The sequence below is a fragment of the Dendrobates tinctorius genome, unplaced genomic scaffold (genome assembly GCF_039654945.1).
Source record: "Dendrobates tinctorius isolate UK_male_01 unplaced genomic scaffold, ASM3965494v1 ptg000131l, whole genome shotgun sequence".
Taxonomy (NCBI): domain Eukaryota; kingdom Metazoa; phylum Chordata; class Amphibia; order Anura; family Dendrobatidae; genus Dendrobates; species Dendrobates tinctorius.
Genome location: NW_027361799.1, coordinates 1,073,876 through 1,098,591, shown reverse-complemented (window position 1 = coordinate 1,098,591; position 24,716 = coordinate 1,073,876). Strand labels below are relative to the sequence as shown.

The 24,716-nt window shown below is 45.4% G+C and overlaps 1 protein-coding gene across 1 annotated transcript; it reads right to left on the bottom strand.

The window, feature by feature from the left end:
* Window positions 1-1,356: 1,356 nt before the first annotated feature.
* On the bottom strand, window positions 1,357-23,442 carry LOC141048035 (uncharacterized). Its single transcript, XM_073543364.1, has 3 exons — window positions 23,289-23,442; window positions 21,914-23,178; window positions 1,357-1,391 (listed from the first exon to the last, which is right to left on the bottom strand). Exons 2-3 carry the CDS (start codon window positions 22,941-22,943, stop codon window positions 1,357-1,359), a joined length of 1,065 nt encoding a protein of 354 aa, XP_073399465.1. The 5' UTR covers window positions 22,944-23,178; window positions 23,289-23,442.
* Window positions 23,443-24,716: the final 1,274 nt, after the last annotated feature.

The window sequence follows — 24,716 nt, the reverse complement described above, 5'->3', positions numbered from 1 at the left end:
AGTAAAAATCTTGAAATTTGCCGATGATATGACACTGATTGGTCTCATCAGGGGAAATGCTGAAGACTTGTATCGGAGTGAGGTGAAAAGAATATGTGACTGGTGTAAAGCCAATAATCTTGTACTCAACACTAAAAAAACTGCTGAGATGGTTGTGGATTTTAGGAAAGATCAACATGAGATACTTCCAATATACATCCATGACGAAGTGGTTCTTAGGGCCACAGAGACCAAATTCCTTGGTGTTATCATCTCTCATAATCTTAAATGGGGGAAAAATGTGGATGCTGTTATAAGAAAAGCACAACAGAGGATGTTCTTCCTGCGTCAGCTGAAAATATATGGTTTGTCTAAGAATCTGTTGATCTTATTCTTTAATGCTGTCATCAGATCTGTGATTTGTTCCTCTCTGATAGTCTTGTATGGGGGAGCCACTGCGCATGACAAACTCCACTTACAAAGGACTTTCAGAACAGCAGAGAGAATTATAGGTCCCCCCTGCCTAAAATCCAGGATCTTTATGATAAGAGTATTCGATCCCATGCATTGAAAATTTCATCCGATCCCTCTTACCCGGGACACTCCTCATTCCAACTACTCCCTTCAGGACGTCGCTTCAGAGTCCCCAAATGCAGCACTAACCGCCATATGAACAGCTTCTATCCACTCTCTGTTCAACAATTAAATTGTCATGTGTAGACTATATACTGTATCTGTCTTGTTAGATGTTACTTGTTGTATCTGTGGTTATATATTATGTTGCCTCTTTGCCACAAAGAATTCCTTGTATATATGTAATATGTACTTGGCGATAATAAATTTGATTGATTGATTGATCCTGATGCCCAGTATTGCAGGCCCTAGATCAATCAGGGTTGCCCCACAGTCTACAGCTCCTGCACCTCATCTTCCTCCTCCTCCTCTTCAGCCTCCATCCCAGAAAGGACCACATCAGTCACAAGCTGGAAGCACTGCAGCACTGTCTCAGCCAAGCGGCAACAGGCCATGCTGAAGCTAATATGCTTAGGTGTCCAAAAGCAGGGACCTGCACTGAATGGAAGAATGGGGCACTTTTATCCCTATGCTCACACTGGTATATAACTCGGATGAGTGCAATTCGATAAAAAATCAGACTGCTCCCCGACCAATGTTATGCAATGAGGCCATGCAGAGCTGCAGATTTTTTTCTTAGCTGTATTCGACATGCTACAATGGCACTCTGAAATCTGATGGGTATGAGAAAAAAATCAGATGCCTTATGGGCCCACAGCATACGGATTACAAGTTTGCGGATCATGATTATATGGACCACCAGTATACCGACCACCAGTATGGCATCAGATTTTTGCAGATACATTACAGTTCTATAAGATAAGAAACTGTACATGATCCTGTAAAAGATTAATAGCAGCTAAGTAAAAAAAAACCTAATTGTACACAAATGACAAGTGAGAGAAAACCGGCCCACCCTCCTAGATGAGAATTGGGCTGATTATTTATATGCTAGTGTGCGCGAGTCCTTAGAATTTACAAGTCCCCATTTTGCCAATCGGTGCAGGTCCAAGAGGTCTCTCACTCACTGATCACCTATTCCATAGTTATATATGTAGTTATTCTCCAGGTGGTGTGCGCTCCCGGAACACAGTGGGTAGGATACGATGATATATTCCAAAACCAAGTTTTATTAATACAGTATACAACGCATTTCAACTTTTATGAGTCTTCTTCAGGTATTACAAATTACTATTCCATAGTTAGATTTTACTGCATGAGCACTTTAACCCCTTAGTCATCGGGCCAAATTTTTTAATTCTGACCAGCGTCACTTTACGTGGTAATTAGAGTTGAGCGACTTTTGCTTTTTTAGGGTCGAGTTTCGTTTCATGAAACCCGACTTTTCCAAAAGTCGGGTCGAGCAAAATCGGCCGACTATAGGGAAAAGTCGGGGGTCCGACCGAAACACGAAACCCAATGTAAGTCAATTAAAGTCGGCAGTGATAGGAGGACATGAAACACACCTACAGTGCCCATTTGAATGCCAAAAGCATCAATTCTTCTTACTTAAGCTTGTCAACCTTAATTAACTTCATAATACTAGTTACGCACTGAAAAATGGGAGTTATTTGGCTAAAGTTGTGGGGGGGTAGGGCTGGCTCCTGGTTTTCATGTGCCCTGGGCAAAAGAGCGCCCCATTAACACATACCACAACTCATGATGCTCCGATACGGCAGAGAAATAGCGGTATAGTACAATGAAAAATACTTCACTTTTTACATCTCATGATGAGGCCCATCTATTTCTCCATACAGAATCATTGGTCCCATATAATGTTTGAAACAGTATATGATGAGCTCCACATAATGCTACAGTATATGTTGGTCCCCATGGATGAAGCTCCACTGTCTTATGGGCCCAAATAATGCTCTAAACATAATGGGCCGCATTTCTAATGCTCTAGTGTATAATGGGCCCTGTAAATGCTGCTCCAGTGTCTGATGTCCACCTTTGGAATGTTCTAGTGTATGGTGGGCCCAATCTATCATTCTCCAGAGTATAGTGCTCCCCAAAAATTGCTGTCCCAACATTGAAAACAATGAAATAAGTCTCCTCGCTAGGGAATCCCTGTATTAGCCTGGACTCCTCGTCGTCCCCATCTTCCATCTCACTGCACAGTATTTCAACCTTGCAAGTGCTGTGATCCTGAGCAAGCGGGGGGGCCCACTCGTTGGCGACGGCACTGGCACAGGGCCCCTGATAGTACGGTGGTGTGTCTGACGGCGGGTGTGCCAAACCTGCACTTTCATCTGCAGCTTCCTCTTTGTCACCGTGTAAGATGGAACTGTATATGGGAAGGGTAACCTGAGTTTCATCAGGGTCAGATTCAGGCCGTGTAGCGTGCGAGGGGAATGTAGTGGTCTGGGTCAATGTACCAGCAGATTCATCGAGCAGTGGCTGGGCATCAGTGCACTTGTGTCGCCCCCAGGAGTACGTTAGCCACAGTGGCATTACCTTCCTCCTAGGGAGTGTGATGTCATGCTTGGGAGCAACGAAGGATCTCTCTAGCAGGTTAACTTATTGGGCGGCGTTATTCCCACGAGTCACGACCCTCCAAACAGCGTTCATGAAGGCAAAGTGTTTGTTTTACGTGGGCAGTATGGTTGCAAAGCTGAACCTTAAAGGAATGTCCAGAAGGGCACCACCAGGATTGGAGCCTACGGCGTAATTTGACTCAACATGGGCAACCTCAACCATCCAGCCACAAAAAAGATGCACACATTGCAAGCTTAATTCCGTTAACGAACGAGACTCCGTCATGCCTCGTGGTCCGAGTCCGGCTTACTAGAGGGACACACGAGGCTCTGGCAAGTGAGATTGGCCAATAACTGGTGTGTCATGCCCTTACATGTCCGTGGCTGCATGTGCGCTACACTGAAAAGGCCAACGTTTGCCGCTTACAGGTGCAGATAACCCGCTGAACAACGTTAGTGATGAGGATCTGGGATTACAATTATTACCCGCGAACGATGATTTCCCAGTAAGTGCAGGTCAACCGCAGTTCCGGAATTAGGCCTAACCGTCATTTCTGAAAAAATGAAAAACTTACATGTGCAAACCACAGGTGCTGTAGCTTGCTTAACAGCTCGCCAGCCGTTCTCAGGCCCAGTATGGATTACATGTGATTGCACAAAGGTGAGAAAGGTTACTGTATCCCCGGATAACATGTATGGATAGCATAGTGTACACATTCAAAATATATGTCTATAGATCAGGAGGCAGGCTCAAACGATGTCAGGCCCAGTATGGATTACACGTGATTGCACAAAGGTGAGAAAGGGTACCGTATCCCCGGATAACATGTATGGATAGCATAGTGTACACATTCAAAATATATGTCTATAGATCTGGAGGCAGGCTCAAACGATGTCAGGCCCAGTATGGATTACACGTGATTGCACAAAGGTGAGAAAGAGTACCGTATCACCGTATAACATGTTAACATGTATGGATAGCATAGTGTACACATTCAAAATATATGTCTATAGATCAGGAGGCAGGCTCAGACGGTGTCAGGCCCAGTATGGATTTGACGGCCCAGACTACACAGCGGAGGAGCAGGGAGAGGTAAAGATTGCAAATGCTGGGGCCCTGCCCAAGCAAGGGGGGCCCACTCGTGGGCGTCGGTACTGGCACTGGGCCCCTCATAGTACGGCGGTGTGTCTCACGGCGGGTGTGCACCACCACCGTCAGAGATACTTGATTGCACTATGAGGGACCCTGTGCCAGTGCCCGCACCCAAGAGTTGGCCTATCCACCTGCCCAGGGCAATGGCATTCGCACGGTTTCGTGCGCTAGGTGGTGACCCCGGCCATGGGGGGGCAGCACAGTTAGGGAGTTTTAGAAAGTGGCATATGTTGATGTTGGACATTCAGCTGATGCAAAAGGCGAAATTGTTCAAGTCAAAGGAAGAGGAGGACCAAAGCAAGCAATTTTTCTGTCACCCTATGTGTCATCAGGGGAAGGTGGGACAAAATCCTTGGAAACCTATGCATGGTTCATTTTAATGAAGGTTAGATCATCCACATTTTGGGTTGACAGACGGGTCCTTTTTTCTGTCAGCATTGATCCAGCTGCACTGAAGACTCTTTCCGATAGCACACTTGCAGCTGGGCAAGCGAGCTCCTGTAAGGCATATTGTGCCAATTCAGGCCAGGTGTCCAGTTTAGCGGCCCAATAGTCAAAGGGGTATGACCTGTGCGGGAGAACATTGATATGGGAGGAAAAGTAGTTTGTAACCATAGTTGACAACTGCTGTCTCCTGTCACTTTCCATCGATGCAGTATTACCAGTTGTGTGAGCGGTACTGGAAAAATCAGTCCACAACATTGTCATGAAACCCCTGCCTCCAACGCCACTTCTGCTGTGTGCACCACGAACACCTCTGCCAAGCTGCCCCCGGCCCGTACGGCTCGTGAGAGAACCATCACCGCTGCTGTGTGCTGGGAATGCATCAACCAACCGGTTTACCAGAGTTGCTTGTTTATTAGCCAATATTAGGACAAGGTTCTCATGTGGCATGATGTTTTGTAATTTGCCTTTATAGCGTGGATCCAGGATGCTGGCCAACCAGTAGTCATCATCGTTCATCATTTTGGCAATGCGGGAGTCCATTTTTAGGATCTGCAAGGCATAATCTGACATGTGGGCCAATGTTCCCGGTGTCAATGATGCACTGTGAGTGCTGGTTGGAGGAGCACTTTCTGGCAAATCCACATCCCTCCAGTCACGCACAAACCCTGTACCAGACCTTGCCACGCCAACATTTTCACTTGCCCCACGAGATGCATCCTCCTCCCCTAAGTAATCATCCCCATCATCATCCTCCTCCTCCTCTTCTTCCTCCACATCGACAAGGAGAGGTCCCTGAGCAGACAATGGCTGAATGTCATCAAGGATTCCCTCCTCCTCTTCCTCCTCATCAACATTGGCTGCAGACGCCTGCTCCTTAAGGTGCATCAAAGTTTGCATGAGCAGACGCATAAGTGGGATGCTCATGCTTAGGATGGCGTCGTCCACTGCACACCTGTCAACTCCATGTCTGCTCTCATAGTGCCTAGCCGTGTATCCTCCCACAAATGAATTATGGCCTGCCCTTGTTCGCACAGCCGCTCAACCATGTGCAGGGTGGAGTTCCACCTTGTTGCAATGTCGATAATGAGGCGGTGGTTGGGAAGGTGAAGCAATCGCTGCAGCTTCTGCATACGAATGGAGTGTACAGGCGACCGGCAGATGTGCGCGCACAGTCTTCGCACCTTCTGGAGCAGGGCTGTTAACTCCGGATAATTGTTGAGGAAGCACTGCACCACCAGTTTCAAGGTGTGAGCCAAGCAAGGTATGTGGCTGAGTTTTGAAAGAGCTATGGCTGCCACAAAATTACGGCCGTTATCACTAACTACCTTGCCTGCCTCAAGATGTATACTGCCCAGCCATGACTCAGTTTGTCGCTGAAAGTACTCGGCCAGCACCTCCGCGGTGTGTCTGTCGCCCAAACACATCATCTGCAACACAGCCTGCTGACGCTTTCCACTAGCTGCTCGATAGGGGGACACCTCGTGTGCAACAGTGGCAGCTGCAGATGGAGTGCTCGTACGACTGCGCTCTGTGGACGAGCTTTTGCTTCTGGAGGAGGAGGAGGAGGCTCGAACGCCTACAGCCAACTGTTTCCTATACCGTGGGCTAGGCAGCACTGTCCCACCACCGCTGTCCCCTGTGGACCCTGCATCCACCACATTAACCCAGTGCGCAGTGATGGACACGTAACGGCCCTTGCCATGCCGACTGGACCATGCATCTGTTGTGAGGTGCACCTTTCCACTCACTGACTGCTTGAGTGCATGGACAATGCGGTCTTTCCCATGATGGTGGAGGGCTGGGATGGCTTTGCGAGAGAAGAAGTGGCGACTGGGTAGGTCATAGCGTGGTACTGCATAGGCCATGAGTTCGTGGAAAGCTGCGCTTTCCACCAACCGATAGGGCATCATCTCTAACGAGATTAGTTTGGCAATGTGGGCGTTCAAACCCAGTGTACACGGATGAGAGACTGAGTACTTTCTTGACCTACTCATAGTCTCTGGGAGGGTGAGCTGGACTTGAGAGCTGCATATGGTGGAACTAGCGGTTGACAGGGCGGACTGAGAGAGGGTTAATGATGGTGATGGAGTTGGTGTTCTTTCTGATGGCCTAGATTCAGTCTTTCGTGGATATAACTGTGGTATTCCCTGACTGCTTTGGCCTTGCAATGACACCTCAACATTTGCTGCTGTGCTAACTGGTGGGCTTACAGTGGGGGAAACAATGTAGCATTGCTGACTACCTTCTTTGTGATCAGTTGCACATGTGGTACTTGAGGTTTGGTGTTAAAATAAGATAAGATAAGATAATCCTTTAATCGTCCCACCATGGGGAAATTCAGAGCATTACAGCAGCAAGGCAGGAACAAGTACAGATACAGATGCATAAAGGCATTACATTGACAGTAGGTAGGTACATACATACATGCTGTGTCCACGCTTGCAAGTGCATGCTGGTTAAATGTCTAAGCATGAAACTGGTACTCAAATTTTTCAGATTTTTCCCTCGGCTAAAGGTCTTTGCGCACTTCTTACAGATAACCTTGGCCTGATCATGAGGATTTTGTTCAAAAAAGTGCCACACTGCACTCTTCCTACTTTGGAAGACATTTTGCGGCCTAGCACGCTGTGCTATTTTGACCATCTGGACAAGCTGTCCTGCAACTCTTTTGATTTTTGGAACCTGTCTTTGGAGTGCTCCGGGCCTGCCAAATAACATCTGTTGCGATGTCGATGTCTGCTGTGGATGCTCTTCCTCCTCATCTGAGCTATTGGAAGCAGCCCAATGGATGCCAATCTGGGTCAACAACTGGGTCATCCATCACCTCCTCTTCAATGTCATGTGCACCTTCCTCTGTGTCACCGTGTATGGTGGTATAGTATGCAGGAAGGGGCACCTGAGTCTCATCAGGGTCAGAATCTGGCTCATTACACTGCGAGGACAATGTAGTGCTCTGACTGAATGTACCAGCAGAATCATCTATCAGTGGCTGTGCATCAGTGCACTCCATGTCAGATTCATCTTGGCCTGGGTAATTCACCATTTCACTTGATAACCCAGGCATGGTATGTGAAAACAGCTCCATGGAGTAATCAGCTGAATGGCCTGCGTCATCCTTCAATCTTGGTTGGGGTGAAGGACACAAGGAAAGGTGTGGTTCATGAACATGACCCTCCAATGACGACTCAGTGCTTTTATTTTTTACAACTTCAGAAGAGGAGGTGATAGAGCTGGAGGCTGAGTCAGCAATGTAAGCCAAAGCTTTTTCCTGATGCTCTGGCTTTAAAAGCGGTTTGCCAACTCCTAGAAAACTAAGCCTTCGAGGCCTTGTGGAGCCAGACGATGACGCAGGCTCAACACCTCCTGCATTCGGTCCTATTTTGCTTTTGCCACTACCATCAGATCCACCACCAACACCATCATTACCAGCTGGCAACCCCCGCCCAATTCCACGGCCTTTTCCACCAGCCTTCCTCATTTTTGGTAAAAATGTACACAAAAATCCCACAAACTATATAGTAATGTAAAACAAGGTACAAGGTGTATATAGGACAGGGGAGACGTCGAATTTCTGAACAGACTTGTGGACACTGTTGGATTGTGTGATGCCCAGTTAATATCACACCGCTATGTCACAGGCTCAATGTCGCAGGTGTGAAAAATGTCACTATAGGACAGGGGAGATGTAGAATTTCTGAACACACTTGTGGACACTGTTGGATTGTGTGAGGCCCAGTGAATATCACACCGCTATGTCACAGGCTCAATGCCGCAGGTGTGAAAAATGTCAGTATAGGACAGGGGAGATGTAGAATTTCTGAACACACTTGTGGACACTGTTGGATTGTGTGAGGCCCAGTGAATATCACACCGCTATGTCACAGGCAGAAATTGGCTAGTGTATGACAAACTACAAGGTATATATAGAATTGGGCAGAATAGGAATCTCCCTAGAGTGTAGGTCTGTAAGAACGGAACATGTCCTCGACTTATTCTTAAAGAGTGACACACAGATAGCTTCACTGTGGCCGTGATAACAGCAGTTACATGGTACTGAGAGAGGAGCGTTCACGTACACCGCTGTCCGGTGTCCGTAAAATTGTCAAGATCCATGTTTTTTAAGTATACAGACTGACACACGCTGTCTCTCTATAGTTTTGAATGTGATCAAACAGCAAATATACTTAGCTGTTTGAAAAGCAGACAAAACTAGAAGGTGGCGGTCTGTAAGAATGGAACATGTCCTCGACTTATTCTTACAGAGTGACACACAGATAGCTTCACTGTGGCCGTGATAACAGCCGTTACACGGTACTGTGTGAGGAGCATACACTGCTGTATGGTGTGAAAAAATGCACGCTAAGTACCTCACCAGGACAAAAAAAAAATTTGGATTGCTTTTAAAAAAGCAGTTTGCAGAGCAGTGGGAAAACAGCAATGCAGCTATCAGGAAGCCTTAAAAGGCAGCCTAATAACCAACAGAGCTGATGCACCAAAATATAGCCTCCCCTTGCACTGCACAGTAATTGGTGTGTTGTACAGGCTAAATCGCTAGCAGCAGAAGTAGTTTTTAGAATCATAGAATCATAGAATCATAGAATCGTAGAGTTGGAAGGGACCTCCTGGGCCATCTGGTCCAACCCCCTGCTCAAAGCAGGATTCGCTAAATCATCCCAGTCAGATGTCTGTCCAGCCTCTGTTTGAAGACTTCCATTGAAGGAGAACTCACCACTTCTCGTGGCAGCCTGTTCCACTCATTGATCACTCTAACTGTCAAAAAGTTTTTTCTAATATCTAATCTGTGTCTCCTCCCATTCAGTTTCATCCCATTGCTTCTAGTCTTTCCTTGTGCAAATGAGAATAAAGTTGATCCTTCTACAATGTGACAGCCCTTTAGATATTTGTAGACAGCTATTAAGTCTCCTCTCAGTCTTCTCTTTTGCAAACTAAACATTCCCAAATCCTGCAACCTTTCCTCATAAGACAGGGTTTGCAGACCGGTCACCATTCTGGTCGCTCTTTTCTGAACTTGCTCCAGTTTGTTGATGTCTTTTTTAAAATGTGGTGCCCAAAACTGGACACAATATTCCAGATGAGGTCTGACCAAAGAGGAGTAGAGGGAAATAATGACGTCACGTGATCTAGACTGTATGCTTCTGTTAATACATCCTAGAATTGCATTTGCCTTTTTTGCTGCTGCATCACACTGTTGACTCATATTCAGTCTGTGATCTATTAGTATACCCAAGTCTTTTTCACATGTGCTGTCACTTAGCCCTATTCCTCCCATTCTATATATGCTTTTTCCATTTTTATTGCCCAGATGTAGTACTTTGCATTTCTCCCTGTTAAAAACCATTCTGTTAGTTGCTGCCCACTTCTCCAGTTTATTTAAATCTTTTTGAATCCTCTCTCTCTCTTCTCTAGTATTAGCTATCCCTCCTAGCTTTGTGTCATCAGCAAATTTAATCAGTTTACCCTCAATTCCTTCATCTAAATCGTTGATAAAGATGTTGAACAATACAGGGCCCAGGACAGAGCCCTGTGGTACCCCACTTGAGACATTCTTCCAACTGGATGTGCAGCCATTTACGACCACTCTTTGGGTCCGATCACTAAGCCAGTTATGAATCCACCTAACAGTTGCCTTGTCCATTCCATACTTAATCATTTTTTCAATAAGGATTGTATGAGAGACTTTGTCAAATGCTTTGCTGAAGTCAAGATATACTATATCTACAGCATTTCCTTGATCCACCCAATCAGTGATACCGTCATAGAAGGAAATTAAGTTAGTCTGACATGACTTATTAGTTACAAACCCATGCTGACTCTGTTTAATCACTTCATTCTTATCCAGGTATTGACATACATGTTGTTTAATAATTTGTTCAAAGATCTTTCCTGGTATAGAAGTCAGACTCACCGGCCTATAGTTACCTGGGTCCACCTTCTTCCCCTTTTTGAAGATAGGAACAACATTTGCTCTTCTCCAGTCTTCTGGCACTTCTCCTGTTCTCCAAGAATTTTCAAAGATTATAGAGAGGGGTTCAAAAATTTCTTCTGCTATCTCCTTCAGTACTCTGGGGTGTAATTCATCTGGACCTGGAGACTTGAATTCATTTAGGCTAGCTAAGTGTTTCCTCACTATCTTTCTGTTTTTAGATATCCTGGATTCTTCTCTTCCCTTAATAGGACAGTGAATAACAGTTGATGTTACATTTCCTTTCTGAGAGAAAACAGATGCAAAATAGGAATTTAAAAGTTCAGCCTTCTCAACATCCTGTCTTACCATTTCATCATTTTCATCCTGTAAAAATCCTATAGCATCTTTGACTTTTCTTTTACTTTTGACATATCCCCAAAATCCTTTATTATTGCTTTTGACATCTCTTGCAAGCCTCAATTCATTTTCAGCTTTAGATAATCTGATTTGTGCCCTGCAGGTTCTGCAGACAGCATTATATTCTTCTTTAGATATGCCTCCCTCTTTCCATTTTATAAACATTTTTTTCTTCCTTTTTAGCATGTGCTTAAGTTCTGTGTTCATCCATCCTGGTTTCCTTAACTGCTTCCTATTCTTCCCTCTTTTCGGAATTGTTAACAACTGTGCTTTGAGAATTTCATTTTTCAAGATTTCCCATCCTTCCTGGACATTTTTGTCTTTAAGGATATCCAGCCATTGGATCCCTCCAATTCTCTTTCTGAATCCCTTAAAATCTGCCTTTCTGAAATCTAACCTTGACGTCTGAGTCTTCACAGGTCTTCCGCCTCTAGTTATCCAAAATTCTAAAATAGCATGGTCGCTACCTCCTAGGGTCCCAGCCACTTTTACCTCCTCAACCATTTCCTCCCTGTTTATAAGGATTAGATCCAAGGTAGCAGTTCCCCTTGTTTTCTCCCTTACCTTTTGGAAGATAAAGTTGTCAGCAAGAGAGGATAAGAATTTCCTTGACCTGTTAGTTTTGCCTGAGAGAGATTCCCAACAAATGTCTGGATAGTTGAAATCTCCCATGACAACTATGTCATATTTTTTGGAGAACTTGGCCATTTGATGCATAAAGAGTTCATCCATAGCTTCAGCTTGCACAGGCGGCCTGTAGTAAATGCCTACAATGGTGTCCTTTCCATTGTTCTGTCCTTGTATTCTTACCCAAACAGTTTCCACAGAACTCCCAGTCTCTGAAGCTTCAATCTCTGTGCAGATATACGCGTTTCTAACATACAATGCGACACCCCCTCCTCGTTTATCAAGTCTGTTTCTTGCAAATAAGTTGTATCCTTCTAGTCTTGTATTCCAATCATGTGTATTGTCCCACCAAGTTTCAGTGATTCCAATGACATCATATTTCTTTTCCTGTGTTAGTAGTTCCAATTCTCCTTGTTTGTTGCCCATGCTTTGTGCATTAGTATAGAAACATTTTAGTTTGTGATTGGTTTCTCTTTCTCCAATATTTTTATTAATTAGATTCTTTCGTCTTTGTTCTTCCTTTCCACTTCTAATAGCAGAGTTCTCAATAGCATTTGTCAGGTGTATGGCTTTTTCTGGTCTTTTGCTTCCCTTCCCATGTTGTTCTAGTTTAAAGCTCTCCTTACAAGTGTAGCAAGGCGACTTCCAAATACATGCTTACCAGTCTTCGTAAGGTGCACCCCATCTCTAGCAAGTAGTCCATCGTATAAGTAGTTCACTCCGTGATCCAGAAATCCAAATCGTTGCTGACGGCACCATCGACGTAGCCAGTTGTTCACCTGCAGAATCTTATTCCACCTCCTTGTTCCATGGCCATCCACTGGGAGGATGGAAGAGAAGACCACCTGCGCTCCCAGTTCTTTCACTTTCTTGCCTAAGTCTTCAAAGTCTCTGCAGATGGTTTCCAGGTCATTTCTTGCAGTGTCATTTGTCCCCACATGTAGTAGCAGGAATGGGTAGTCATCTGTAGGTCTGAAGAGTCCTGATATCCTGTCAGACACATCTTTAATTTTTGCACCTGGAAGACAACACATTTCTCTTGAAGTTATATCCTGTCTGCAGATAGCGGCCTCAGTTCCTCTCAACAGGGAATCCCCCATGACCACCACTCTCTGTTTCTTCTTCACAACATTTTTCTTTCTCCATCCAGGAGGACTCTGAAGGCGTACAAGGTTGCTGCTTGTTGGCAAAGTCTTATCCTGATGTATTTCTTCATTGTTTTCCTGCGTGAGAGCCTGGTACTGGTTTCTGAGCAGTATGGGTGCTGACTGCCTCCTGATCCTCCTGCTTCTCTGGGTCACATGTCTCCATTCCTCTGTTTCTTCAGGTGCACTTCGAATTTCTTCTCTTTCTGTAACATGAAGAGATAATTCTGCTCTGTCCAAGAACTCTTCACCTTCCTTAATGATCTTCAACGTAGCTAACCTCTCTTCGAGATTTTGCAACTTTTCCTCCAACAGGGACACAAGCTTGCATTTGTGGCATGTGAAGTTTGGCTTTTCCACTGGTAAGTCTGTGAACATGTAGCAAGAAATGCAGCTCACCAAATGGCTCCTGGCCTCTTCCATCTTGAGATTTCTTAAAAACGATGAAAGATGAGCCCAAATTCGCGCGCCGATAGGTCTTTTCCGATTTCCTCTTTTCAGCTGCAACGGCCAAAACCCAGTGATCGTTGAGCTCGCGGAGACTCTTCACTTATTCCAGAAGGCACTGGGAATATGCAAATGATCTCCTCAAGACTCTTCCCCTGGTTTTCCGATTTCCTCTTTTCAGCTGCAACGGCCAAAACCCAGTGATCGTTGAGCTCGCGGAGACTCTTCACTTATCCCAGAAGGCACTGGGAATATGCAAATGATCTCCTCAAGACTCTTCCCCTGGTTTTCCGATTTCCTCTTTTCAGCTGCAACGGCCAAAACCCAGTGATCGTTGAGCTCGCGGAGACTCTTCACTTATCCCAGAAGGCACTGGGAATATGCAAATGATCTCATCAAGACTCTTCCCCTGGTTTTCCGATTTCCTCTTTTCAGCTGCAACGGCCAAAACCCAGTGATCGTTGAGCTCGCGGAGACTCTTCACTTATCCCAGAAGGCACTGGGAATATGCAAATGATCTCCTCAAGACTCTTCCCCTGGTTTTCCGATTTCCTCTTTTCAGCTGCAACGGCCAAAACCCAGTGATCGTTGAGCTCGCGGAGACTCTTCACTTATCCCAGAAGGCACTGGGAATATGCAAATGATCTCCTCAAGACTCTTCCCCTGGTTTTCCGATTTCCTCTTTTCAGCTGCAACGGCCAAAACCCAGTGATCGTTGAGCTCGCGGAGACTCTTCACTTATCCCAGAAGGCACTGGGAATATGCAAATGATCTCCTCAAGACTCTTCCCCTGGTTTTGGTATCTTCTTCCCTGCCTAATGCTCTCCCTACAGAATCAGCAGCAGCAGCAACTCTCCCTATTCTGAGATCAGCATGAATAACATGGCCATCGGCGTGCACGCCCTTTTATACCCCCTGTGACGCCTCCCAAAGCAAGCCAATCACTTGCATGCCCTTCTCAAAGATGGTGGTGACCCCTGCCTATGTCATCACGTTGCCCACAGTGTCCGTGGATCCTGATTGGCTGAAAAAGCGTGGAAAGCAAACTTTTAAAACGCGACTTTGGCACTAAAGTCGCCGAGCTCGTGGCCGACCTCACCCTAGGGTCGGGTTTCGTTACATGAAACCCGACTTTACCAAAAGTCGGAGACTTTTGAAATTTTTCGACCCGTTTCGCTCAACTCTAGTGGTAATAACTCTGAAATGCTTCAACATATCCCATTGATTTGGAGAGTGTTGTTTCGTGACACTTTATACTTTATGTTACTTGTAAATTTAGATCATTATGTTTTGTGTTTATTCATAAAAAAATCATAAATTTGACAAAAATGTAAAAAATTGGCAATTTTCAAACTTTGAATGATTTTCCCTTTAATCCAGATAGTCATCTCATAGCAAACATTAATAAATAACATTTCCCTCATGTCTGTTTTAAATCGGCACCATTTGTAAAATGCTACTTTATTTGGTTAGCCATTTTGGAGGTTTAAAAATGCAGCAGCAATATTTCCTTTTCCCAAGGAAATTTGCAAAATAATTATTTTTAGGGACCTATCCAGGTTTGAAGTGACTTTGGGGGTCCTATATATTGGAAGCCCCCCTAAAGTGATACCATTATTAAAGCAGCACCTCTTGACATATTGAAAACTTCTGTCAGGCTGTTTATTTACCCTTCAGGTGAGTTTCAGGAATTAATGCAAAGTGACATGACAGGAATGAAAAAGTGTGTTTTTACCACCTAAATATCGCTAACTTCTAAACAGTAACTCTGATCTAGTCTTCTCTGTAGTGAGGCCACTAGAATGGCAGTGCTGTATGGAGTTTCTTTATTTCTTTGCAAACAGTTACACAAGATTACAGCCTCAATTCATAAAGAGCAGAATTTTGTATCCCAGTTTTAAAGGGTGTAAGGTACTAGCAGGAGTGCGGGATGCAGTGATGAGCAGGAGGCAGAGCAAGAGTTAATGGGTATGTTAAGCAGAGAGGTAAGAGCAGTAAATACTCCACACAGTGAGTGAGGGGGTAAGGGAATCTAGCAACCCACAGGGTAATCAGGGATAGAGGAACAAAAGAGGGTCAAATAACGAGTTAACTTATCAGCCTCTGTTTCCTGGTCAGCGGAGGCTAGAAAATCCCACAATGGCGCTGGAGGTGACGTGAGAAGTCTTTGATATGATCCCAGAGGGAAGTGTTGCACAGTCTGAGTGACGGTGAAGTGTTCTGGTTCCACGCACATGTGATCTTGTGGTCCTGTAACAAGCTGTTGGCCAAGAGGAGGGCTGAAACTCCACAATAGGTGTACAAAATCCAAGAGTGATGGCCGCAGTTTCACTGTTACAGACAACGCGCATCAGAGGATTAGTACTGCCCAGCGTATCCGCAATTGTCAATGGTCCAGACCGGTTGGAGTTGTAGAAGTCAGAGGTCAGTGAGGAAACAGTCTCTGAAAGTACCCAGGCTGTCTTTGTGGGGAATAGAAGGGTGCAACTCAGACCTGTAGATTGGCATCGGTCAGCGGAGAGTCAACCTTTTGCTGGAGCACACGCTGGATACCAACCAAAAGCCAATGTTTTTGCACACACCATCCCCTTTATATGAGACCTGCCCCCTTAAGTTAGGTGCCAAGGTCTGCTCTGGTCAAAAAGTCCATCCCCTGGCAACCTTGGTGACAGCCCCGTTAATGCTGCTGGCCCAGACACGCTAGAGACACCACTGGCTCGTTCAATCCTCCCACAAGAGTATATCTGGAACTTTTTGTAAAAACAAAAAAATGTGCCTAATTACTAGTTACTACCTACATGCCTGTTGTGCTCAGTGCCAGTATTTCCCAGGACAGAGCGGTCACAGACCACTCTGGCCAAGGAGTCAGCTGCCTCTGCCAACGTTACATGGTTTGACTTCCAGCTCATTCTGATTGACAGCCAGCTCCCTCCAGTTATGCAAGGGGAATCCGGCTATCAGTCAGAATGATGTTGGCAGAGATCCTGTCAATGGAGAAGAAAAGCCTCCGCTCTGTAGACATGACGTCAGCAGAGGTAGCTGAATCCCTAGCAGGAGCGTCTGTGACCACTCTGTGCTGGGGAAGAACAGCACAAGACACAACAGGCAGTTGACTTGCAATTACCTGCCTGTAAGTGCTTAGGTACATTTTTTGTTTTGCATAAAGTCCTAAATATCCCCTTTAATGAAGGGTTAGAAGTAGAGATGAGCGACTTTGCCTTTTTTCGGGTCGAGTCGGGCTTCATGAAACCCGACTTTCTCAAAAGTCGGGTCGAACGAAATCAGCCGATTATCGTGAAAAGTCGAAGGCCGACTGAAAGGCGAAACCCAATGCAAGTCAATGGGGAACCAAGGTCGGCAGGGAGTGGAGGACAGGAAACACACCTACAGTGCCCATTTTAATGCCAAAAACATCAATTCTTATTACTTAAGCTTGTCAACCTTTACTTTATAATAATAGTTAGGCATTGAAAACTGGGGGTTATTTGGCTAAAGTTGTGGGGGGAGTAGGGCTGGCTCCAGATTTTCATGGGCCCTGGGCCAAAGAGTGTCTCTGGGCTCTTTTAACACATGCCATAATTCATGATCCTCTGATACGGCAGAGAAATAGCGGTATAGTACAATGAAAAATACTTCACTTTTTACATCTCATGACTGATATCCATTTTAAATTCTCCAATAGCTCCAAAAACGGACAGTATATTACTCCATACAGTATTATGGCCACCGCATAGTGCAATATACAGAGTAATGAGACCCATATATTTCTCCATACAGAATCATTGGTCCCATATAATGTTTGAAACAGTATATGATGAGCTCTACATAATGCTACAGTATATGTTGGTCCCAATGGATGAAGCTCCACTGTGTAATGGGCCCAAATAATGCTCCATATATAATGGGCCCCATTTCTAATGCTCCAGTGCATAATGGGCCCTGTAAATGCTGCTCCAGTGTCTGATGTCCACCTTTGGAATGCTCCATTGTATGGTGGGCCTCATATTCTCCATAGTATAGTGCTCCCCAAAAATAACTGTCCCAACATTGAAAACAATTAAATAAGTCTCCTCGCTAAGGAATCCCTGTACTAGTCTGGACTCCTCGTTGTCCCCATCTTCCATCTCACTGCACTTGGACTGTTTAGGCAGAGGGCGTACAGACGTGATGTCATCGCACTCTCTGACCAGAATGTCACTGTCAGGACACGTGGAAGACGTCACGGCGGTGGAGCAGGGAGAGGTAAGTATTTCAACTTTGCAAGTGCTGTGATCCTGAGCAAGCAGGGGTGGCCCACTCGTTGGTAATGGCACTGGCACAGGGCCCCTCATAGCACGGTGGTGTGTCTGACGGCAGGTGGGAGACTATGAGGGACCCTGTGCCAGTGCCGTCACCCATGAGTATGCCCCCCCACCTGCACAAGGAACCTGCACTTTCATCTGCACCTACCTCTTTGTCACCGTGTAAGGTGGTATAGTATGCGGGAAGGGGAACCTGAGTTTCATCAGGGTCAGATTATGACTGTGTAGAGTGTGAGGGGAATGTAGTGGTCTGGGTCAATGTACCAGCAGAATCATCTAGCAGTGGGTATATATAATGGGCCTCATTTCTATTGCTCCAGTGTATAATGGGCCCTGTAAATGCTGCTCCTGTGTCTGACATCCACCTTTGGAATGCTCCAGTGTATGGTGGACCCCATATATCATTCTCCAGAGTATAGTGCTCACAACCTTTAAAACAATTAAGTTTCCTCGCTAGGGAATCCCTGTACTAGTCTGGACTCCTCGTCGTCCCCATCTCCCATCTCTCTGAACTTGGACTGTTTAGGCAGAGGGCGCACAGACGTGATGTCATCGCGCTCTGACCAGAATGACACTGTCAGGAAATGTGGAAGATGTCACGGCGGTGGAGCAGGGAGATGTATCTCAACTTTGCAAGTGCTGTGATCCTGAGCAAGCAGGGGGGGACCACTCGTTGGCGACGGCACTGGCACAGGGCCCCTCATAGTATGATGGTGTGTCAGACGGCGGGTGGGCCCTCCCACCGGCAGAGACACATTTGCGTACTATGAGGGGCCCTGTGCCAGTGCCGTCGCCCATGAGTATTCCCCCCACCTGTTCAAGGAACCTGGACCTTCATCTGCACCTTCCTCTTTGTCACCGTGTAAGGCTAGTTTCACACTTGCTTTTTTTTGCAGCGCGTTTTTCCCGCAAAAAAACGCATTAAAAAAACGCATACAAATGCATACAAACGCTGCGTTTTTTTCCAGCATTTTAATGCGCATGCAGGAAAAAAACGCAGCGTTTTTGCGCGTTTGTATGCGTTTTTTGTGCGTTTGCGTTTTTTTACAGATTTTGGAAAAACCCCACAAAAAAGAAAAAACAACCATTCAACAACACACAAGACCAATGGGACTTCATTGTGGGTGTGGTATGTTAATATATATACACCCTGTCTACAGTATTCTTCACATTTGCTTGATTCTTCTCGTGACCATGGATCTGCGCTGGAAGAGTTTTCACTTCAACTTGGATTTGGACATCGCGATGGCTCAGGCGTATGCAGTTGCTTGCCATGAACAAAGGAAGAGAGAGAGGCAGCGAAGACGGCGGCGTATGTGGATACATCCGATTGTTGAACTCCGGGAGAGCCGTGGGGCATACCATACCCTCTACAGCGAGCTCCAGTCAAACCCGGAGAAATTTACAGATTATATCCGGATGTCCCACGAAAGTTTCATGGATTTGCTTGCTCGTGTCCAACAATCCATCCGGAGACAGGACACACAGCTCCGTCGTGCGATTCCTCCTGAGGAACGGCTACTGGTGACATTACGGTATGTTTTAAAAACAAAGGGGTGTGGTCTGATGTTTTTTTTTGTAAATTTAGTATTCAAAACCTTGGGTAATTAGTTTTCGTGAATGTACTAATATTTTTTTTATAGTTTTTAAAAATAATATACATAAATATTAATTTTACTTCTTTGTCTGTTCACAGATTCCTGGCGACTGGAGAAACCCTATCCTCACTACACTTCCAGTACCGTATTGGAATCTCTACCTTGTCTGGAATTGTTGCTGACACCTGCCGGGCTCTCTGGAATGTTCTTTGCCCAGAATTTATGCCCCTGCCCACCGCTGAAAAGTGGATGGAAATTGCTGACAAATTCTGGACAGTATGCAATTTTCCCAACTGTTTGGGAGCTGTTGATGGGAAACACATACGGATCATCAAACCCCAAAGAACGGGATCTGAGTACTATAATTACAAAAAGTACTTTTCAATAGTACTCATTGCAATTGCGGATGCCGGATGTATGTTTGTAGCAGTGGACATTGGAGCATTTGGCCGTGGTAATGACTCGCAGGCTTTTAAAAACTCAGACATGGGCCGGAGGTTGTATGGCAACCAATTTAATTTCCCTATGCCACGGCCTCTTCCTCACACCGAAGCTCCGCCACTGCCCTTTGTAATGGTTGGCGATGAGGCTTTTCAAATGTGCGGAAACTTACTGAAACCCTACTCCAGCCGGGACTTGGACCACACCAAAAAAATTTTTAATTACAGGCTGACCAGGGCCAGAAGAACTGTCGAGTGTGCTTTTGGGATTCTTGTTTCCAGATGGCGAATTCTGGGCACGGCCATTAATCTTAAACTTGAAACAGTCGATGAGGTGGTGAAGGCCTGTGTGGTTCTACATAACTTTGTGATGGCTAAAGAGCACCCGACCTTTGAACTGGACGATGATGCTCCTAACCCATTGCCTGAATTCACTCAGCACACTCTCAGGTCATCCGTTGAAGTTGGCCAAATGAGGGACAAATTTGCGGCCTACTTTATTTCTGATGTAGGACGGGTGCACTGGCAAGATGAAATGGTGTAATGTTGTTGTTTATGGTAATAAAAATCCTTATTTGATACCATTACTGAGTGCACTATATTTTTTAAACTCCGATTAATTAAAAAACTTCCCATGTATAACTGAATTTTGTTATGTTCACACACCTGGGCAGGTAAATACACATACGAGTTAAAATGCAGCATTGCTAGTCTGCGTGAAATATATTGGAATGAGCAAAGCTGCAGGCCATGAATCAGGAAACCATTTTTTTTCAAGATAAAATTGTGCAAATAGTTTAAAACAAAGTATGTGATTTTCTCAAAACACAACACTCAAAACCCAACCCCAATGAAAGTCCATGGGGAATACAAGTCAGCATTGAGTGGATGAATGTAATCTGCTCCATTAAAAGTTATTACACTAGGCCTTGGAATGACTATACTAGGCCGTGGTATTTCAAATATGAGTATACTAGGCCTTGGGGCTAGTAGTATATGTGAAATACCACGGCCTAGTATAGTCATACCAAGGCCTACTGTAATAACTCGATTTTTAACAACTAGCATCTTGTTTCAACAAAAACAAACTGGTGAAACTAGAAAGAAACTTATTTTTTAGACAAGTTTCAACAGTTTGTTTTTCATGAAACCAGATTCTATTTGGTAAAACTAGAGTTATTACACTAGGCCTTGGAATGACTATACTAGGCCGTGGTATTTCAAATATGAGTATACTAGGCCTTGGGGCTAGTAGTATATGTGAAATACCACGGCCTAGTATAGTCATACCAAGGCCTACTGTAATAACTCGATTTTTAACAACTAGCATCTTGTTTCAACAAAAACAAACTGGTGAAACTAGAAAGAAACTTATTTTTTAGACAAGTTTCAACAGTTTGTTTTTCATGAAACCAGATTCTATTTGGTAAAACTAGAGTTATTACACTAGGCCTTGGAATGACTATACTAGGCCGTGGTATTTCAAATATGAGTATACTAGGCCTTGGGGCTAGTAGTATATGTGAAATACCACGGCCTAGTATAGTCATACCAAGGCCTACTGTAATAACTCGATTTTTAACAACTAGCATCTTGTTTCAACAAAAACAAACTGGTGAAACTAGAAAGAAACTTATTTTTTAGACAAGTTTCAACAGTTTGTTTTTCATGAAACCAGATTCTATTTGGTAAAACTAGAGTTATTACACTAGGCCTTGGAATGACTATACTAGGCCGTGGTATTTCAAATATGAGTATACTAGGCCTTGGGGCTAGTAGTATATGTGAAATACCACGGCCTAGTATAGTCATACCAAGGCCTACTGTAATAACTCGATTTTTAACAACTAGCATCTTGTTTCACCAAAAACAAACTGGTGAAACTAGAAAGAAACTTATTTTTTAGACAAGTTTCAACAGTTTGTTTTTCATGAAACCAGATTCTATTTGGTAAAACTAGAGTTATTACACTAGGCCTTTGAATGACTATACTAGTCCATGTTATTTCACATATGACTATACTAGCCCTTGGGTTGGTTTTTAACATGTATTTACCCATCAGTGTGTGTGAGCGGCGCAAACAACATTAATGAAACTTATTAATGGTGAACCACAAATGTAAATTTATTTTTTATCACAAAAAAAAAATTTAAAAATTATTTTTTACGGCGTTTGGGGGCAGATGGTTTCAATTTGGGGGTGTGCAGGGAATATGCAACACTTGCAGTTGAAGACGGTGTTTGAGGGGAAGGGGCAACAAAACTTGTGGGGGAAGGTAGTCCAGTTAAGGGAATTAAACTTGGAACACTTGTAGGAGAGGAAATCTGTTCAGTTACATTAGTTGTAATGGCATGTCGCCGTAGGCTTGTGTGCCTGGACCGACTTTGGCCCAATGCCCGCCTTGATTGATTTCGCCTTGAAGTAGGGGCAAATATGGAATGTAGGTCCCCCGTCTGCTGGTATGGCTGCTGCTGCTGAGGTGGCGGCTGCTGCTGCAGAGGTTGCGGCTGCTGCTGAGGTGGCGGCTGCTGCTGAGGTGGCGGCTGCTGCTGAGGTGGTTGCTGCTGCTGAGGTGGTTGCTGCTGCTGCTGAGGTGGCGGCTGCTGCTGCTGAGGTGGCGGCTGCTGCTGAGGTGGTTGCTGCTGCTGCTGAGGTGGCGGCTGCTGCTGAGGTGGTTGCTGCTGAGGTGGCGGCTGCTGCTGAGGTGGCTGCTGCTGCTGAGGTGGCGTCTGCTGAGTTGGCTGCTGCTGCTGAGGTGGCTGATGCTGCTCTTCTTGTTCAGTGCTCGTCCTTGCAGGAGGACTGGTGGCGGCAGTGATGGCCCAGGTTTGCAGAGTGGTGGTGGCAGGGCTACTACATGTTGTTGTAGCGGCAGGGCTGTTCCATGTTTGCCTAGTGGTGGCTGAGCTCCACGCATGCATGGGATTGGCGGTGGTGCTCCAGACAGGAGCAGCGCTTGCCATGGTGGTGTCGGTGAAGTGACCAGCTGCACTCAGACTTGTGGTGGTGTAACGGTGGGTGTCCAGCCTTTGAAGAGAGGTGTCCGTGCAGTGGTATGCAGCACAAGTCGGTAGTGAGGTGAAGCGAGTCAATGGTGGCACAGGTGGAAAGGACACCACTGACTGCTGACCGTACCGATTATGCTGCATAGCCTGCAAGAAAGCATTGTTGCAGGCCTGCAGCACATTCAGCTGTTGATCAGGACTAAGGTGTTCCGCCATGCCCTTTTCAATCTTACTAAAAAAATGGTGTGCTGGTCTGTTGAGGTCGGCCTCCAGACGGTCAAGGCGCTGTTCTACAGAATTGAAGCGGTGTTCAAAGTGGTTAAAACCACGTTCCATCAGTGCAAAACCGCTTTCAACTCTGTCGGACAGTGACTTGAGGCTGGAATTAAATGTCTCGCTCAAATGCATAAACTCGGGCAAGACATTCCTTTCCAAGGCCCTCTGCCGCTGGCGGGTAGTGCCCGCATAACCAGTGGCAGAGACCTGGGACAGGGGAACACCTGATGGCCCAGCTTCCTGGTCACCAGCTGTGTGTGTGTGGGACCTGCAAGGTGCTTCCTGGCTGTCGGATGGCTGGGACGGGTCAGAGGACGTCCGACGAAGGACCGCTCCAGGGCCAGGTTGCAGGGTGCTGCTCCAGGTGCTGTGGAAGAAAGGAAAATCATTACTACCATGCCTTTACAAGAAGCATCAGCTGTGGATTAGAAAAACACAGATTAATAAAAATAAAAACCCAAAATGTATAATACTTACGATCTTGTGGCAAGGACCGGTCGTAGGAACTGCAACGCGTGATAGTGACGGTATCTAGTTCTGGTCCTTGACGCAGATCCACTGCGAACCTGGCCCTCAGCACGAACATCACTGTTGAAGCGGTCCTTGATCGAACGCCAACGTGTTCGGACTTTGTCCACTGTTGATAAAAAAAAACAGTGCCGTCAAGGACAACAGTCACTGCGGCACAATGTAGCAATACAATACTCAAAGCAGTCACTGTAGACCACGATGACACTGTTGGGTTTCCTGCTAGAATACGCCTAGCACGAAACCCAACAGTGCCGTCAAGGACAACAGTCACTGCGGCACAATGTAGCAATACAATACTCAAAGCAGTCACTGTAGACCACGATGACACTGTTGGGTTTCCTGCTAGAATACGCCTAGCACGAAACCCAACAGTGCCGTCAAGGACAACAGTCACTGCGGCACAATGTAGCAATACAATACTCAAAGCAGTCACTGTAGACCACGATGACACTGTTGGGTTTCCTGCTAGAATACGCCTAGCACGAAACCCAACAGTGCCGTCAAGGACAACAGTCACTGCGGCACAATGTAGCAATACAATACTCAAAGCAGTCACTGTAGACCACGATGACACTGTTGGGTTTCCTGCTAGAATACGCCTAGCACGAAACCCAACAGTGCCGTCAAGGACAACAGTCACTGCGGCACAATGTAGCAATACAATACTCAAAGCAGTCACTGTAGACCACGATGACACTGTTGGGTTTCCTGCTAGAATACGCCTAGCACGAAACCCAACAGTGCCGTCAAGGACAACAGTCACTGCGGCACAATACAGAGCAGGGAAATACTCACTAAACGCCTTTTTGGCGGATGCTGTGGCGCTGTCCCAGCCATCCATCAACGCTGCGGCCACCTCATTCCATAGCCGCCGTGTCACCACATTGTCCTTGTACAGCCGGTCACGGCTGTCCCACAACGGCGAACGCTCCTGGACCAGGCTGATGAGCTGCTCATTATCCAGGTAGACGTCTTCATCCCGTTGTGGAACCTAGACAAAACACATTCATTAGAATAATCAAATTTAAATTGACTAAAAAGTTACAAAAAAAGAAAAAAAAAAAAGAGTAAAAATAGAAGATAAAAAAAAAAAAAAAAATTACAAATCATTTGATACTTACATTACGTATCACCACCGGGACTTGGCTTCGCTGCTCCTGCTGTTCGCCCTCACTATTCCCGTCCGCAGATGATGATGACGATGTCTGAAAGTTGAAAAAAACGTAAGAGATTTGGAGAAGCAGCAGATATACTTACCAGATGCACGAAAATAATCACCTCACGGTCTGCTTGCGCCAATTCCTGCCGCGATGGGGAATACTCCGATTCTGAAGACATACTGCATGTAAAAATAATAAAAATCATTAGTACATA

Bases quoted from the DNA above. Each gene is read 5' to 3' on its own strand.
- LOC141048035 (XM_073543364.1), bottom strand. From the start codon at position 22,943: ATGCATTTGAGCGAGACATTTAATTCCAGCCTCAAGTCACTGTCCGAC. The intron at 1,392-21,913 runs GTCGGTCCAGGC...AATCTTTTACAG, and splicing joins AAGGCGGGCATTGGGCCAAA to GATCATGTACAGTTTCTTAT.